The sequence below is a fragment of the Pelophylax lessonae genome (assembly GCF_965119305.1).
Source record: "Pelophylax lessonae genome assembly, chromosome: 3".
NCBI classification, from domain to species: Eukaryota; Metazoa; Chordata; class Amphibia; order Anura; family Ranidae; genus Pelophylax; species Pelophylax lessonae.
In genome coordinates, this window is record NC_138770.1 from 85,170,769 (window position 1) to 85,187,350 (window position 16,582).

The 16,582-nt window shown below is 42.8% G+C and overlaps 1 protein-coding gene across 1 annotated transcript in view; it reads left to right on the top strand.

Annotated features, from left to right (window-relative positions):
* AGBL5 (AGBL carboxypeptidase 5) overlaps positions 1-16,582 on the top strand; it is a 165,109-nt gene that overhangs the window by 143,782 nt on the left and 4,745 nt on the right. The window contains exons 13-15 of the mRNA XM_082249750.1: positions 7,957-8,078; positions 13,421-13,464; positions 15,720-15,883. Of these exons, the coding sequence (XP_082105876.1) occupies positions 7,957-8,078; positions 13,421-13,464; positions 15,720-15,883 (330 nt within the window). The remainder of the gene's footprint in view (positions 1-7,956; positions 8,079-13,420; positions 13,465-15,719; positions 15,884-16,582) is intronic.

Below are 16,582 nucleotides of genomic sequence, written 5' to 3' on the forward strand. Positions count from 1 at the left end.
TCTATGGCCAGCTTAACTCAGCTTGAGATATTGAGTAGACAGCTTTCCCCCCCCCCCCCCCCTTCCCATTCCAAATCTATGGGCATTGTCTCCCCTTTGTAGCTGTAACAATCTTCATTTTCCCACAACATTTCGGAGTGTGTTTGACCACATTTGCCTGAACGAAGATATACTTCCTCAAAGACTTCTGTTGGATGAGTAGACTTAACTCAAAATTGATGTTGCAAAAAGGATTAGTAGGGTTGATGTTGGGGGCTGTGTGCAAGCCACATGCGTACATTCACATCAAGCTGGTCAGACCATGTCTTTATGGAACTTGTTTGTGCACAAGGGGTACAGTCTAGCTGGAACAGAAAAAGATCTTCCCCAAACATTACCACAAGGTTGGAGGAGCAACCTAAAATGTCTTTGTATCCTGTAGCATTAACAGTACCCTTTACTGGATAGGTTCATCTTAACAAAAAAAAGGGGGTTGAGCCAACGCCAAATATCCTGACCAACCCTCTGGACCCTGCCGCACATAGCGGTCATGCTGTCAGTGTAGTGGTTTATAGATCGTAATACCAAGCTCTGAGAAGCACTTCTCATTGGTCAGAAAAATCATGTGGCTGCACTGACCAATGAGTGCATGTCATTGCAAGCCTTATGATGTATACTTACTCTGGAGCTGTGCATTATGGTGTATGGACCACTACATACTTATGGCTACTATGTACAGAGGGGTCTGGAGGCGTGGCCAGAATCTTTGAAGTTCCCGTTTTCATTTTTTGTGAAAAGGTAAAATTACCTTTTTAACACATTTAGAAGGGTAGCCGCATTCTTTTGGCTATGTAGTGTAGATGTGATAGTTAGACATCCAAAACGTTTTGACCATCTAGTGTAATACAGGTGCAATAGCATCAAAAAGTTAATTTATTTCAGTAAATGAATTCAAAAAGTGAAACTCTTATATTATACAGATTCATTACACATAGGGTGATATATTTCAAGCATTTCTTTTCTTTTAATTTTGATGATTATGGCTTACATCTAATAAAAACCCAATAGTCATTATCTCAAAAAATTAGAATATTATAGAAGACCAATAAAAAAAAAAAAAAAAAATTTAATACAGAAATGTTGGCTTACTGAAAAGTATGTCCATGTACAGTGTAGTATGCATTCAATATTTGGTCGGGGCTCCTTTTGCATGAATTAATGCAGTGTGGCATGGAGGTGATCAGCCTGTGTCACTGCTGAGGTGTTAAGGAAGCCCAGGTTGCTTTGATATTGGCCTTCAGCTCGCCTGCATTGTTGGGTCTTGTGTCTCTCATCTTCCTCTTGACAATACCCCACAGATTCTCTAGGGGTTTAGGTTAGGCGAGTTTGATGGCCAATCAAGCACAGTGATAGCATGATCATTAAACCAGGTATTTGCACTTTTGGCAGTGTGGGGAGGTGTTAAGTGCTGCTGGAAAATGAAATCGGCATCTCCATAAAGCTGGTCAGCAGATGGAAGCATGAAGTGCTCTAGAACAGCGTTTCTCAACTCTGGTCCTCAGGGCACACTAACAGGCCAGGTTTGCAAGAAAACTGAAATACATCACAGGTGATATCATTTGCTGCTCAGTGATTGAAGTATTTTAGTCTGCATCTCCCCAAGGAAATACTTAAAATCTGGCCTGTTAGTGTGCCCTGAGGACCGAAGTTGAAAAACACTGCTCTAGAATTTCATGGTAGAGGGCTGCACTGACTTCAAACTAGATAAAATACAGTGGATCAACATCAGCAGATGACATGGCTCCCTAAATCATCACTGACTGTGGAGGCTTCACACTGGACCTCATGCACCTGATTCTGTGCCTCTACACTCTTCCTCCAGCCTCTGGGACCTTGATTTCCAAATTAAATGCAAAATTTACCTACATCCGAAAAGAGGACGTTGGACCACTAAGCAACAGTCCAGTCCTTTTTCTACCTTAGCCCAGGTAAGACGTTTCTGACGACGTCTCTGGTTTAGGAGTGGCTTGACACAAGGAATGCAACAGTTTTAGCCCATGTCCTGGATGTGTGGTGGCTCTGACACTAGCTGTAGTCCACTCCTTGGGAATCTTCCCCAAATTCTAGCCTTTGCTTCACAAACCTCTCAGGGCTGCAGTTATCCCTGTTGCGTGTGCACCTTTTTCCACCAAACTTTTTCCTTCCACTCCAATAATATGCTTGGATACAGCACTCTGTGAACATCCAGCTTCTTAAGAAATGACCTTTTGTGACTTACCCTCCTTGTGGGAGTTGTCAATGACTGTCATCTGGACAACTGTCAAGTCAGCAGTCTTCCTCGTGATTGTGTAACCTACTGAACCAGACTAAGAGACCATTTAAAGGCTCAGGAAATCTTTACAGTTGTTTTGAGTTAAGTCTACAATATTGAACTTTTTCACAATATTATAATTTTCTGAGATACTAAGTTTTGAGCTTTCACTAGCTGTAAGCCATAATCATCAAAATTAAAACAAAGAAATTATTGAAATATATCACTCTGTGTGTGATAAATCAATATAATATAGAAGTTTCACTTTTTGAATTTAATGAAATAAATTAACTTTTTGATGATATTCAATTTTTACACACACACACACACACACACACACACACACACACACACACACACACACACCCCGCTGAAAAGAGTTCAGATGCACAAAGCCAGCTTCCTAAATCCTGAGCTCAAACTCTACAGTATACCCTCGGGCTACATTTGAATGCATACCTGAAGCCTGGTCTTCTCATCCAACATCAGTATAAAGCTCTAAATGCTCTATAAGTGTATATGCTGTTATAGCCACAAAGGGGATGCAACTCCTTATACTGTAGATCATGGGTGTCCAACCTTTTGGCTTCTCTGGGCCACATTGAGTGTAGAGAAATTTTCTCGGGCCGCATATAAAATATATACTATAGTTAAGATATACAAGTACTAAAACGGGGCCGTGGCCTTCCAGTGCCGCCACGCCCCATCCCCCAGCTCTAATTTAACACAACTAAAGGATGATCAAATGAAATGGAATCAGTATACAGAGGTTTACTTCTGAGAGATATTAAAGGAACACTCTAACCACCATGACCACTTCAGTGATTTGAAGTGGTAGGAGTCAGAAACACTGCACATGCAGATATTTACAGTTATGTGCTGGGTGCTGGTTGCACCCCTAGCACATGTAACTTAGGCAGCGAGAAAAGGTCATGTCTTTATTCATACATGTACATATTATGACAAAACACAACTAGTTGTTAAAAAAGATATTGCAACAATTTACATACGCTAATGCACATACCTTTTCTACTCATTTTGCAGACTGCTGGCGGGTAATGCTGGAGGAAGCAGCGGCTGCAGTAGAGAGCAGAGCCGCTGCTTCCTGTATGGCTCCTGTCACAGGTGGAGGAGGAGTGCATTTCATATAACTTCGTCTGTGACAGAGAATCAGAACTATACAGGAAGCAGCGGCTCTGTCACTGACTGCAGACATCCTAAGTCTCCCACAGCAGCGGGGAGATCACACGGCACCTGCAGTCTAGTGCGTGCCCATCCAATGCAGCCTAAACATTGCCCATCCAATGTAGCCTCACCAGTGCAAGCCCATCCAATGCAGCCTCACCAGTGCAAGCCCATCCAATGCAGCCTCACCAGTGCAAGCCCATCCAATGCAGCCTCACCAGTCCAAGCCCATCCAATGCAGCCTCACCAGTCCAAGCCCATCCAATGCAGCCTCACCAGTCCAAGCCCATCCAATGCAGTCTGCAATGAAGAGAGAGGGGAGCCGCTGAATTACACAGAGCGGGGAACTCCAGCTTACCCGGCGACCGCTGTCATACAAAGTCCTGCCTCCTGGACCGGCTCCTATGATAGACTTCACCAATATGCTGTCTATCATAGGAGCCGGTCCAGGAGGTGGGGCTTCGTATGACAGTGGCCGGGTAATCAGGAGATCCCTGCTCTGTTTTTAATCCGGCGGCGCTTGCCTCCCCTCCCCTCCAAGGCATCCTCTTCCTACAGTTAGTTGGAAGCCGCTGTGGCCGTGCCCCTGACTCGACTTCCTTCCTCCCCAGCAAAAAAATAAATAAAAAAATTGTCAGGGGGCAGTGGGCCGCATTGCCTGCGGTTCCGAGCCGCAGGTTGGACATGCCTGCTGTCGATGCTCATTGTTTTGGAATAGTAGGTCCTACAAGGTCATATCAGTGTGATGGCTGGGTGTCCACAAAGTTTTGTCCAAATTATGTACTGGACTGACTCATTTTAAACATTTTAGTTTAGATCATAATACAAATATATACATAAAACAAACATCCAATATGTGGGCTGTTTATTTCTAAGCCCGCCATGTATGACATTATATTTCCCAGCAATACTTTAAGGCTGGTTTTACACCTAGGCATTGGGATAGCATGTATTAACACAGTGCATGGTATTGCACCATAAATATGTTAGCGCATAGATGTAGCCTTTAAAATGAAAGCACTAAAGACATGTTCCTTTGTCACAGTACATTGTCCTGTATTGTGGTGTACTGCGTGAGGAAAAATAGTTCTGGTGTATTTTCTGGTACAGTGCCAGCCTATTCAAATGAATGGTCTACCTTAACATGTGAACCATAATGCACAGAAATATGTAAATGGGGTCTTAAGCCCCGTACACACGTACCGATCGTCGGCCGAACGATCCCCCGTCTTTTGTCCGAGGGCTGTCTTGTCTGTTGAAAAGTGCAAAAGACTGCACACGAATTTTGTCGGCCAACAACAGCCGACTGCAGAAGTGATGTCATGTGATGGTTAACTTTCCATGTGTTTTTTCTTTTCTGAGCATGCCCAGTCTTGCAAATCTGCTGTCTGTCGGCCGAATTCTGTACTGACTGGCGAACAATCGGCCGTTCTGGTGTTGGCCAACAAAAATTTTAATGCTTGCACGACAGATTCTTTTGGGCCGAAAGTGCGCTGTCGGCTGTCGGAAGCATCATACTAACAAGCTGAAAATCGGCCGATCGTTCGGCGGCCGAACATTTTCGGCCGACAATCGGTACGTGTGTACGGGCCTTTAGAGAGCATTATATGTTGTGCTGAATGCTAATGACAAAGAGGCTTTCCTCTTTTTGGTGGGATTTCTCTAGGAGCTTCATCTTTAACTCACCATCCAAAATCATACTTGGCTTCTAACCAAGTTGGAGACCTGTGTATGAAGTGGGCAAAAGAGTGTAAACTCCTAGATTAGAGACTGATCTTAATGGTTCAGTTTTCTTTCTAAAACACTGCATAAAATGTACATGTTCCATAATAAAAATAAAAGAACAAATGCATATACTTATGGATTTCCCTGTTGATACATGGGCATAGCAAAACATTCGATATGGTCAAAAGCACAAGTCTAAAAGTTGAAGCTTTTGTTAAAACATTCCACAAGGACAAGCAAAAATATGGGACTATTAAACCGAGAGGAGAAGCCGAACACAAGGAGTAATTCCTTATGAATGTGGAGTGTCAGAAAAACTCAGAAGGATCCTTAACAAACATTGCATAACTGTGTACTTCAAGTAAATACACTAAAGCCTCGTACACACGCAACGAATTTCCGCCGACCGGTCGTCCGTCTTTTGTCCAGAGTGGTGTCTGTTGGTTGGAATGTGCTCTAGACTGCACACAAATTTTCCCGCACAACAGAATTCTACTTCAGAAGTGATGTCATGTGTTGGATTGCTTTCTTTGTGTTCTTTCATCTCTGAGCATGCCTAGTCTTGCTCATAAGATTTTTTCCCCATCGAAATCTGTACTAATGAGACGAAAATCGGATGTGTTTTGACGGTCAACAAAAAGTCTATAGGCCGCACACCAGGATTTTTTCGGCCGAAAAGTCAGAGTCGGTTGTCGGAAGCATCATACTAACAAGCCGAAAATCAGCAGATCGGTCGTCGGACGAAAATTCCCGGCCGAATTTCGACTCGTGTGTGCGGGCCTTTAGACAGAAGCTTGTATATTCTAAAGACCCAACACCCAACCACTAACAAAGAATCTTGGCCTTCACTTTTGGGGAGGCAAAACAACCTCTCAACAAACGAATGGCCCATTATAACAGGCAATTTCTGCAGGCTACATGTTAAAGAAAATGGACATTCTTTTGAGGACAGCGAGGTGTCCATTTTGGAAAGAAAGGACAACTGGTTTACAAGAGGCATAAAAGAGGCCATCTATGTCAAACTGGAGCAACCATCATTCAGCAGGGGTGAGGTCCTTCGCCACCATTTGTCTTCCACATATACTGCCATTTTACTATGTCTACCTTGGAGGCTTGACAGCAATTCACCCTTTCAGCAGTGTAATTAAAAAAAATATCACATATACAGACTTTCTATCACCAAGAACAGGATGATGTACCTAGAACAAGGTGGTTCCTCAGCTTTCACGCCTCCCAGTGTGTTCTAGGATAATCAACATCTGCTTTGACAAAAGATTTCTGCCAATTCTTGGAGAAGAAATGTATGATGTCACATCCCAAAGAAGTCATAGACCACATCAACAGGAATAAATCATTCCTAGCTATAAGGGACTTTCAAGGCTTCATACTGAGGCAAAAAGACAACTTCCAGATACAGAATTTTATTGTAACAATATAAACATAACAATTTGATCAAGTGTGACCATATAATGCTTACATAATACAAAGAACATCACATTAAAACCATAAAAGGTTCTGCACAAATTTGAAGTTGATGCTTGCATGTTCCCGCTTGGTCCAAGGTGTTTTACAACCTAATCACTGCTTCAGGGACATTGTGGGAGCATCTACAAATTTAAAAATATCCATAATATAAAATGTACTAAAAAGCAATCAAGAAATTTCACATTAAATTCACATAGGGCTTACCACCAAGTTACTATAGGCCGAGCATGCACTGAACTTCCACCTGCAATGATGGTCTGCCCAACCTCCACCAAAATGGGCACTTTGACACTTTCCATGGTAATTGGATTAAGGTGTCCGTGCTACCTGTCAAGATTTAACTGCTGGGGTATGTTCCTGACATTTGATGAAACGGAAGAAGTGGCTTGGATAAACTACAAAATATCTTAACTTACAAGGCCAATTGAATGTGACTAACTACTGCTAAGTCTAAAAGAGTACTATGACCTATATCCATGATCATTCTAGGTTATTATAATACAGAATTTATATAGCGCCAACAGTTTGTGCAATGCTTTTCAATGTGAGGGCAGACAGTACAGTTACAGTTCAATTCAGTACAGGAGAAATTGGAGGGCCCTGCTCATTAGAGCTTACAATATAAAAGGGAGGGTCAAGTGATACAAAGGGTAATAACTGTGGGTGGATGAGCTGATGGAGAAACTAAAAGTACCGTTGTTAGGTGGAGGCAGGATAAGCTTCTCGGAAAAGTTTTCAGGGATCGCCTTAAAGTAGATGGAGTAGGAGATAATTGGAAGGGGGGGGGGAATTCCTAGTCCTAGTCCTGGAAGCGAGCATGGGAGGAGGTGACAAGAGAACTAGAGAACAAGAAGCCTTGGTAGGAACGAAGAGAATGATTAGGTTGGTATTTTGAGATTAGGCTAGTGATGTAGCTGGGGGCCAAGTTGTAGATGGCTTTTTAAGGTATTGTTAGTATTTTGAATTGAATTCATTGGGTGAGTGGCAGCCAATGGAGGGATTTGGCAGAAAGGGGTGGCAGACACTGACCGGTTGGTAAGATGGATGAGTCTGGCAGCAGCATTCATGATGGACTGGAGGGGTATAGCCTCCAGTAAGTAAAGGTAAGCCAACGAGGAAGGAGTTGTAGTAGTCAAGGCGAGAGATCACCAGAGGTTGCTCTGGTCAACAGCATCTGGTCATTGTGCGCCAGATATCTGGACTATAACATTGCCCATAAGGTTCAGTGCTGTTGGTGGTGATGTATTTTTCTGAACTTGTGTTTTGTGCAGGCAGCGGTTTCACCAGCCTCACCTCCAAGACAAAGACCTCAGTACAAATCAGGAAAGGCTCACGGGAAGGAGACATCAGCAAGAGTCGCATCCGCCCAGACCCCGGGGCCACTCTCATCCAGGTAAAACCCACCAGAAATACCTCCTGTATATGCAGATTGTATTTTCTTTTTGGGTTTGTGTGTTTCCTTCAGCAATCCATAAATACTCCTTTAGGGTCATGGTATGAGAGCCAGGCACTAGTGTGTGTGTGTGTGTGTTCCTTTTAACTATGACAAGGGCATGAGTTGGAGAAGATATGTGTGAATCACACTCCAAATGGTTATTTTAGAGACCCGGCAGATTTGCTGTCCAATAGTAAACAGAAACGTATGTCACTGGCACACATTCACAATATGACCAGATATGGGGGCACCCCTCCAAATGATTGAGTCGAGACGTTTCCAGTAAAGAGTTCAGTTAAAAAATAAGGAAAGTCTATTCAATAATCTATCTCTTAAATGTTGCCTCCCCATTGCTCTGATACCGTCCATATGAACGCCGGTGAAATTATGTAACTTCTCTACGGGATTGGCCCTTCACAGGACACAAGCCTAGCTACAGCTTTGCGGACACATAACCTTAAAAAAACATAAAAAAGCAAGGTATTCAGTTAGTGATTTATTGGAAAAGAGATGTGGGGGAGTATCCGAGCAATCGAAAGTCAACATTCTACTACAGTATACAAAGACATTTTGGAAAATTTAAAACGTAAAACTGATGTGCCTCGCGCTTATGGTAAGTAAAAAAAACTAAAACAAATGAATAAGCTGCCTGCTGCAATAAAAAGTGCAAGTGCTTTTTAGATGTGTTTGTCTGTGTTTGCAGCGCTGCTATAAAGTGTTAACGTGCATATATACCATAAATTGCAATAAAATTCATAGGTGCATAATAAAATTCATAAGTGCAAAATAAATAGATAGGAACTGCATAATAAAATAAAATATATCATCAAGTGCAATTGTGCTGTGCTGAAAGTGTGCAAAACGACCTGTTGAATATCACCATAAAACAAGTGCAACAATAAATGCTCATATACAGTCCATTATAAAAGTCCTTTTTCAAATTATAAAGTGCTGGTGCTCATCCGTGTTGCTTGTGGGGTCTCCCCCTTTGTGGATGTACTTACCACAATCTGGCTTAAGCAGAGCAGGAAATAATGATCATGGTGATCCTTGGATTCATTGATATTTGCTAGAGATCCAAAAAGACTCCTTTCTCTGTCGCTCATTGACAGACGTAGTCCTCTTTGATTCACATCAATTGGGTTATGCTGCCTCCGCAGGAGTAGGACTAGGCAGAAAGAAAAAACTTTCTGGCTCCACCCTAGGGGCAGTCCCAGAGGGTATATCCTCTTCCTGTCTGCTACAGAGAATCAGTTTTTTTCTGTCTAGTCAGGAGTAAGGACCTAAGTTCCTTGCTGGGATCTCTGGTCCTGGCAAGATTTTTTAGAAAAAATTTTTCTTTTAGGTAGTTTTTTTGTCTCCAGTTTTCCTGTGAGATCTTCAAGATGTCCTAAGCCCTATCATCCTTGAGAATTGCGTTGCATTCCTTGGATGTAGTTCAGGCGATTAGGATATATTTGAATACTACGGATTCATTTTGTAAGACGGATTCACTGTTTGTGATCACGGATGGCCCTAAGAAGGGGTTGCCTGTTTCTGCCGCGACCATCTTTAGATGGATCAGACAGACGTTGGTATAGGCTTATTCTATCTAAGGGTCGGGATCCCCCGTTCCCTGTTAAGGCGCATTCTACTCGGGCGCTTAGTGTTTCCTGGACCTTCCGCCATCAGGCGTCAGTGGTTCAGGTTTTCAAGGCGACTACCTAGTCGTCGGTTCATACCTTTACAAGATTGTATAAGGTTTATGTGAGGGCATCGTCAGATGCCTCTTCTGGCTGCAAGGTTCCTGCAGGCCGCTGTTTGAGGAGACTGTTGGTCTACCTCGAGGGTTTGTTGGGTAGGTCTCATCTGTTTGCTCGATGAGTCCCTTGATACTTCTGGTTGGCTCCGGTTGGGCCTTCTAGATTGGATTTTGATTTCTGTCAATCCCACCCCTCATTTGTGGCACTGCTTCTGGATGTCCCAATTGATGTGAATCAAAGAGGACTACGTCTGTCAATGAGCGACAGAGAAAATTGGATTTTTGTAAGATCTTACCGTAAAATCCTTTTCTCTTAGCTCATTGACAGACGTAGTACCCGCCCCTCTATCATTGAGTTGGGTCTCTGACACTGCTTCGTAACAGAACTGATTCTCTGTAGCAGACAGGAAGAGGATATACCCTCTGGGACTGCCCCTAGGGTGGAGCCAGAACGTTTTTTCTTTCTGCCTAGTCCTACTCCTGCGGAGGCAGCATAACCCAATTGATGTGAATCAAAGAGGACTACATCTGTCAATGAGCTAAGAGAAAAGGATTTTACGGTAAGATCTTACAAAAATCAAATTTTTCCTCTTTAAATGCTCCCAAGTGTCCTCATAAAAAGAAAAGACTTTCCATGGTGAAGCCCGTTAAAAATACAATTTATTAGGGTTAACAGACAATGGGATACTCACAAACATAGTAATATAAAAGACATGTAATACACTCGGCTCGGTGGTTAGCTGCTCCCGCAGCGTGCGCTTCACCGACCGGATATCATGTGACAGGGCGCTCTGCCAATGGCTAGACGCGTTTCGCTGTTGAACACAGCGTCTTTCTTCGTTCAGAAGACGCTGTGTTCAACAGCGAAACGCGTCTAGCCATTGGCCGAGCGCCCTGTCACATGATATCCGGTCGGTGAAGCGCACGCTGCGGGAGCAGCTAACCACCGAGCCGAGTGTATTACATGTCTTTTATATTACTATGTTTGTGAGTATCCCATTGTCTGTTAACCCTAATAAATTGTATTTTTAACGGGCTTCACCATGGAAAGTCTTTTCTTTTTATGAGGACACTTGGGAGCATTTAAAGAGGAAAATGAGTCTTTTTGGATCTCTAGCAAATATCAATGAATCCAAGGATCACCATGATCATTATTTCCTGCTCTGCTTAAGCCAGATTGTGGTAAGTACATCCACAAAGGGGGAGACCCCACAAGCAACACGGATGAGCACCAGCACTTTATAATTTGAAAAAGGACTTTTATAATGGACTGTATATGAGCATTTATTGTTGCACTTGTTTTATGGTGATATTCAACAGGTCGTTTTGCACACTTGCAGCACAGCACAATTGCACTTGATGATATATTTTATTTTATTATGCAGTTCCTATCTATTTATTTTGCACTTATGAATTTTATTGCAATTTATGGTATATATGCACGTTAACACTTTATAGCAGCGCTGCAAACACAGACAAACCCATTTTGGAAAATTGTGCCTTTCTCTTCTGGTACCAACAGTTTTGAGAAGGTCCTTTTTTTTTTTTCAGACATGACTGTGCCCTTCTGTTTAAAATCAGTCCCATATATGCCAATTGAAAGCCAGGCCTTCTCATCCAGCTTTAGAACCCTTTCCTCACAAATGATCCTTTGGCTGAAATGGTACAAATTTCCACAGACTCTCCAACTTTTGTGGAAATTCTTGCCAGAAGAGTGTAGGCTGGTATAGCCACAAAGAGGGGCCAACACCGTATTAACACCCATGGTTTCGGAATAGGATACCTAACAAAGTAATTTAGGTGTGATGGACAGGTGTCCACCACATTTTGAAAATATAGTATACACTACTGCATACTGTGTGTTTCTGCAGACCGGTGTCAGGGATATTAGAGTGTAACCTCTAAAGGGAAATAATGTGAGTGGTTCTTTGTACTCTGAATGCCCGCTCTGTGTAATCGGGCAAAAATAGAGAGAGAGAGGGAAGTCACACACCTCTGAATATGAAAGGTCACAAAAGAGCTATGAAATCTGGACTTATAAAAATGTTAGTTGCCTGAGTGGTGTTTTGAACTATTAGCTTCAAAATTCACTTGCTTGCAATCATTTTTTTGTTTTATTTTTATTGTTGTATTATACAGTTTGTTGGGCTGATGCAGAGTTAAACTAGTAAAGGCGTACCATATCCTTATAGGAACTTAAATACAAGGGGATGTGGAAAAATACAGACTTACTCAATAAACTTCACAGATATCAAAATAACATGTCAAAGGTTTATTACATAAATAGTTTTTTTGTATAAAACAACATACATGTTGTAACGAAACCGCGGCCCTCACTGTGCTTGTGGGCTTCCGTCAGTATACGGCTTTCTTCAGTCTTGAACATAGATATCAAATATTCCAGCCGCCCCCATACAAAGCTAGCCGACAACTTAGCTTATACTGGAACCCTCTCCTTTATTGAATAGTCACACAGTTTTTTACAGCATGGACATCCCCCCTCCTGATCAGATTACCACACATACAGGTCAGGGGTTGCCTGATTACATTATCATATGCAGATGAAATTGTTTACAGAAATAGAATTAACCTGAACTAATTATCTAGCCATCTGGACAGACACAATATGTCAGTTGATTAACAATGGGACAGACAGGCTTAACAGAATACACATCACACCTCAATACACAGACAATAGGAAGCGACCACCAGTGACAGATTGTCTCGAACATTGAGGTACAATACACATTATCAGAAGTGTAAACACAGAATACATTTGAAGCAGTCCAAACCATATTCTTAGTGTCCATTAAGTATCTATCTTTCACTCCCAGTGATGGTGAGTACCGTCACACATGTGATTTAAAAAGATATGACCCACCATCATGGCAGGAAGAACCCCCAAAACATGTAAACAGAGAACTAAATTAAGTAAACCATAATTTAAATGATGATTGGGGGAACTATTGAAGAGAACCAGAGCAAGAACCAGACAAGGCAATTATAAGCAGATTAAATCGGTACCAAACCGGAGTTGGTGGAAAAAAAAAATCCCATGCAAGGCAATGTCCTAATGTGCTAGTATGCATCGCATACTAGCATATTATGAGAAACTTACATTAGAACAAAGACACCCAGCACCGCGCTGTCACCCTTGAGAGGGCTGAAATCTTCCCCTGGGTCTTCCTTTATGGTTCACAGCCTCGGCTACATGAGTGGCCAGGGGCGCCATGACATCAGGAGAGTTGCTGTTTACAGCACTGGGCTCTGAAGTCTGGCACTGTATGCCGGTACTTCAGAAGGCATGCGTCAGTGACGTCACCGGCTTCATGCACTCTGAATATCTCCTAAACAGTGCAAGTTTAGGAGATATTCACAGTACCTACAGATAAGCCTTATTTATAGGCCTTATTATAGGCTTACCTGTAGATATAAGTGGTGTAACAGAGTTTACTATAACTTCAAACTTCAGCTTTACTGAGCATACCTGGAGACATATGATAGAGGTTGTTTTTTTACTATAACTTCTGTATGTATAACGTTTTCTTTCTTTTTCTAGAACTTGCAGAAAAGAAGTAACAGCCATAGCACAGATTATTCCAGGTATCTTTTCTTTCTTTTAACCCCTTCGAGTGTCACTCCACCCACAATTCAAATGCTGCACATTTGCTGTGTCCGTTTTAACAGAATACCAGTTAATTTGCACATTTTATATGACTGTTTATTTTTATTATGGAGAATACAGCAGGGTGAGAGGGAATAGGGTCAGGAACCATGGTAGGGGCGGAGGGGGATGGGGGGGGGGGGTCGGAATTAGTAGTTGCCATTCCACATTTATTAGTAGCCCACAACAACTTTAAACATGGTCATCTGTCACCTTCTATGGTCCTCTATATCAGTGGTCCTCAACTCCGGTCCTCAGGGCCCACTAACAGGCCAGATTTTAAGTATTACCTTGGGGAGATGCAGACTAGAGTACTGCAATCACTGAGCGCAAATTATATCACCTGGGATGTACGTATTTCAGTTATCTTGCAAACCTGGCCTGTTAGTGGGCCCTGAGGACCGGAGTTGAGGACCACTGCTCTATATGATTTGTTACACCTCGCTTTGTTACAGCTGATAATTTAAACATGATCAGAATTGATAGCTTAGCACTGTAATAGTAATAGAGCGTTCTACTTCTATACAATCGGTCCTACTTACCACCAGCCTCTGTGTAGTGTAGGGGCCACACTAAACCATCCATTCTGTTTATAGCCAATAGGTCAGACCCATGTTCCTCAAAGTTGTTGGTAGATCTGAAGGAGATTATACAATCAGATTGAAACATCTATGTCCAGGTTAACAGAAAGGATGACAGCCAATACACTGAAAATGTAAATTTATCACTCTTGATGGCCTTCTACTCGTAGTCTCTAAAACCATGTTTGTGTTTTTGCCACAAAATATCACCTTAAAGGAAACCTGCATAGACTGCCATTACTGGGCATTGCTTTTGAAAAATATTTGCTGTCTGGCTGGTATGTTGGTTCACTGACTCCAGTACTTTGTGACAAGTAGTAGATCCAAAGTTCTGAGGTTCTTGACTGAAAGCACTGGGGCCAAGGATAGCCAAAGAAAGGGGTCGGCAATTGCAGCCTTCATATTTCTTTTTGCTCACTTTATGAATCAAAAAAAATGTTAATGGTTTTTTTTTTTTTGAGTTTCAAAAAATAAGTACAGAGGTACAAAAATGAACAGGTCTGATAGTATGTACATGTAGCATATGGGTGGTGAGATAAGGTAGTCAACAGCGAGACATACTAGTACACATGTCAAACACAAGGCCCACGGGCCGAATCCGGCCCACCAGGCCATATTATGTGGCCTTTTTCCTTCTCCTGCAACTGCGGCACCCCCTCATCTCCGCCCCCACTCTCAGCAGCTAGAAGCAGGGAGGAGGACAGAACTTCTCCTACAGATCCTGCACCTCTCTGTGCAGCTGCAGCACCTCCTCATCTTTGCCCCCTGATCTCAGAATTCAGCAGATTCCAGCCCTCCTCAGGTCCTTTCTGCTTCCCAGCTCCACAGGATAGGGGGGTGCAATGTGATGTATGGGAGGGTGGGGGACTTGACTTCTGATAATGCGAGGACTCTTGACATCTGATGTAAGGGGGGTTGGGGTGCTGTGGACGTCTAGTTCGGCCCTTTGAGGGCAATGATAATGCTGATGCGGCCTGCGATGAAATGGAGTTTAACACCCCTATACTAGTATGTAAGTTGTGGAACAGAGTTGACATGGTAACAATAAGCATTATGCTGGCAACGCATGATACAATATGGATCACATATGCAGCATGTTCAATAAGCTTCTGTGTACGATAAGATAGTACACAGAAGGGGAAAGGAAGAAGGTGAGTTAGGGGGTCAAAGATAAGGGGGGTGGGAGGCCCTTGACCAAGGTGCTAAGGCAATGTGGAGGCTGTTGTTACAACTCCAACAGTTGTTGGTCAAAATGACATGGGAGATACGTTGAGATGTGTGGTTCCCATACTCTACGAAATGTAGACATGCTACCTTGAAGTCTAGCAGGGAATATCTCATTAGAGTCCTATGAACTCGGGTTTTGACTTCAGAAGCAGATATGTGCAGTGAGAGCCATGCCTTCCCAATCACCTGCTTTGTGGCTGTAGGGATGTGCGCCATGAGGGTGAACTGAAACTTAGTTCCTCTGGCTTTCGATGGAGAAGGACCTCTGAGGGTTCAGTGGCACTCTTTGGTGGAAGAGGGTTTGGATCATTACAGATAATTTTATTCCAGCTGATATCCCAGTACACTTTACTAGTCATATATTTCACTGCCGACCTCTCTTCTAGGTCTCTGGAAAGTTTGGGTGTGCGTCCCAGCCGGATCCCAGTGAGGAGGAATGGGCTACTGCACACCCAGAGCCTCGTCCATGTCACCAAGGAGAGGGATTCCCCCATCCTCAGAGTGTGGAAATACACTGCGGACCAGACCCTGAAACACTGCGCGCTCACAGGTAAGGGGAAAGGTACAGGGTGGTGTCTGCATTCCCAATGCTAGAGGGTAAAGTACAGCACATTATATAGAATGTACTCTATATTCCGAGTGGTAGACGATGAAGTACAGCACAATGTATAGAACGTACTCTGCATTCCCAGTGATGGGCGGTGAGGTACAGTATATAGAATGTACTCGGCATTTTCAGTCTTTGGGGGAGGTACAGTAGAGTGTATGGAATGTACTCTGCATTCCCCATAGTAGAAGGTGAAGTGCAGCACAGTGTATGGAATGTATTCTGTACATTCAGAGTGGTAGATGGTGAGGTACAGCACAGTGTATGGAATGTATTCTACATTTTGGGTGGTAGATGGTGAGATACAGCACAGTGTATGGAATGTATTCTACATTCTGGATGGTAGATGGTGAGGTACAGCACAGTGTATGGAATGTATTCTGTACATTCTGGATGGTAGATGGTGCGGTATAGCACAGTGTATGGAATGAGTTCTGTATATTCTGGATGGTAGATGGTGCGGTATAACACAGTGTATGGAATGTATTCTGTACATTCTGAGTGGTAGATGGTGAGGTACAGCACAGTGTATGGAATGTATTCTACATTCTGGGTGGTAGATGGTGAGATACAGCACAGTGTATGGAATGTATTCTGTACATTCTGAGTGGTAGATGGTGTGAGATACAGCACAGTGAATGG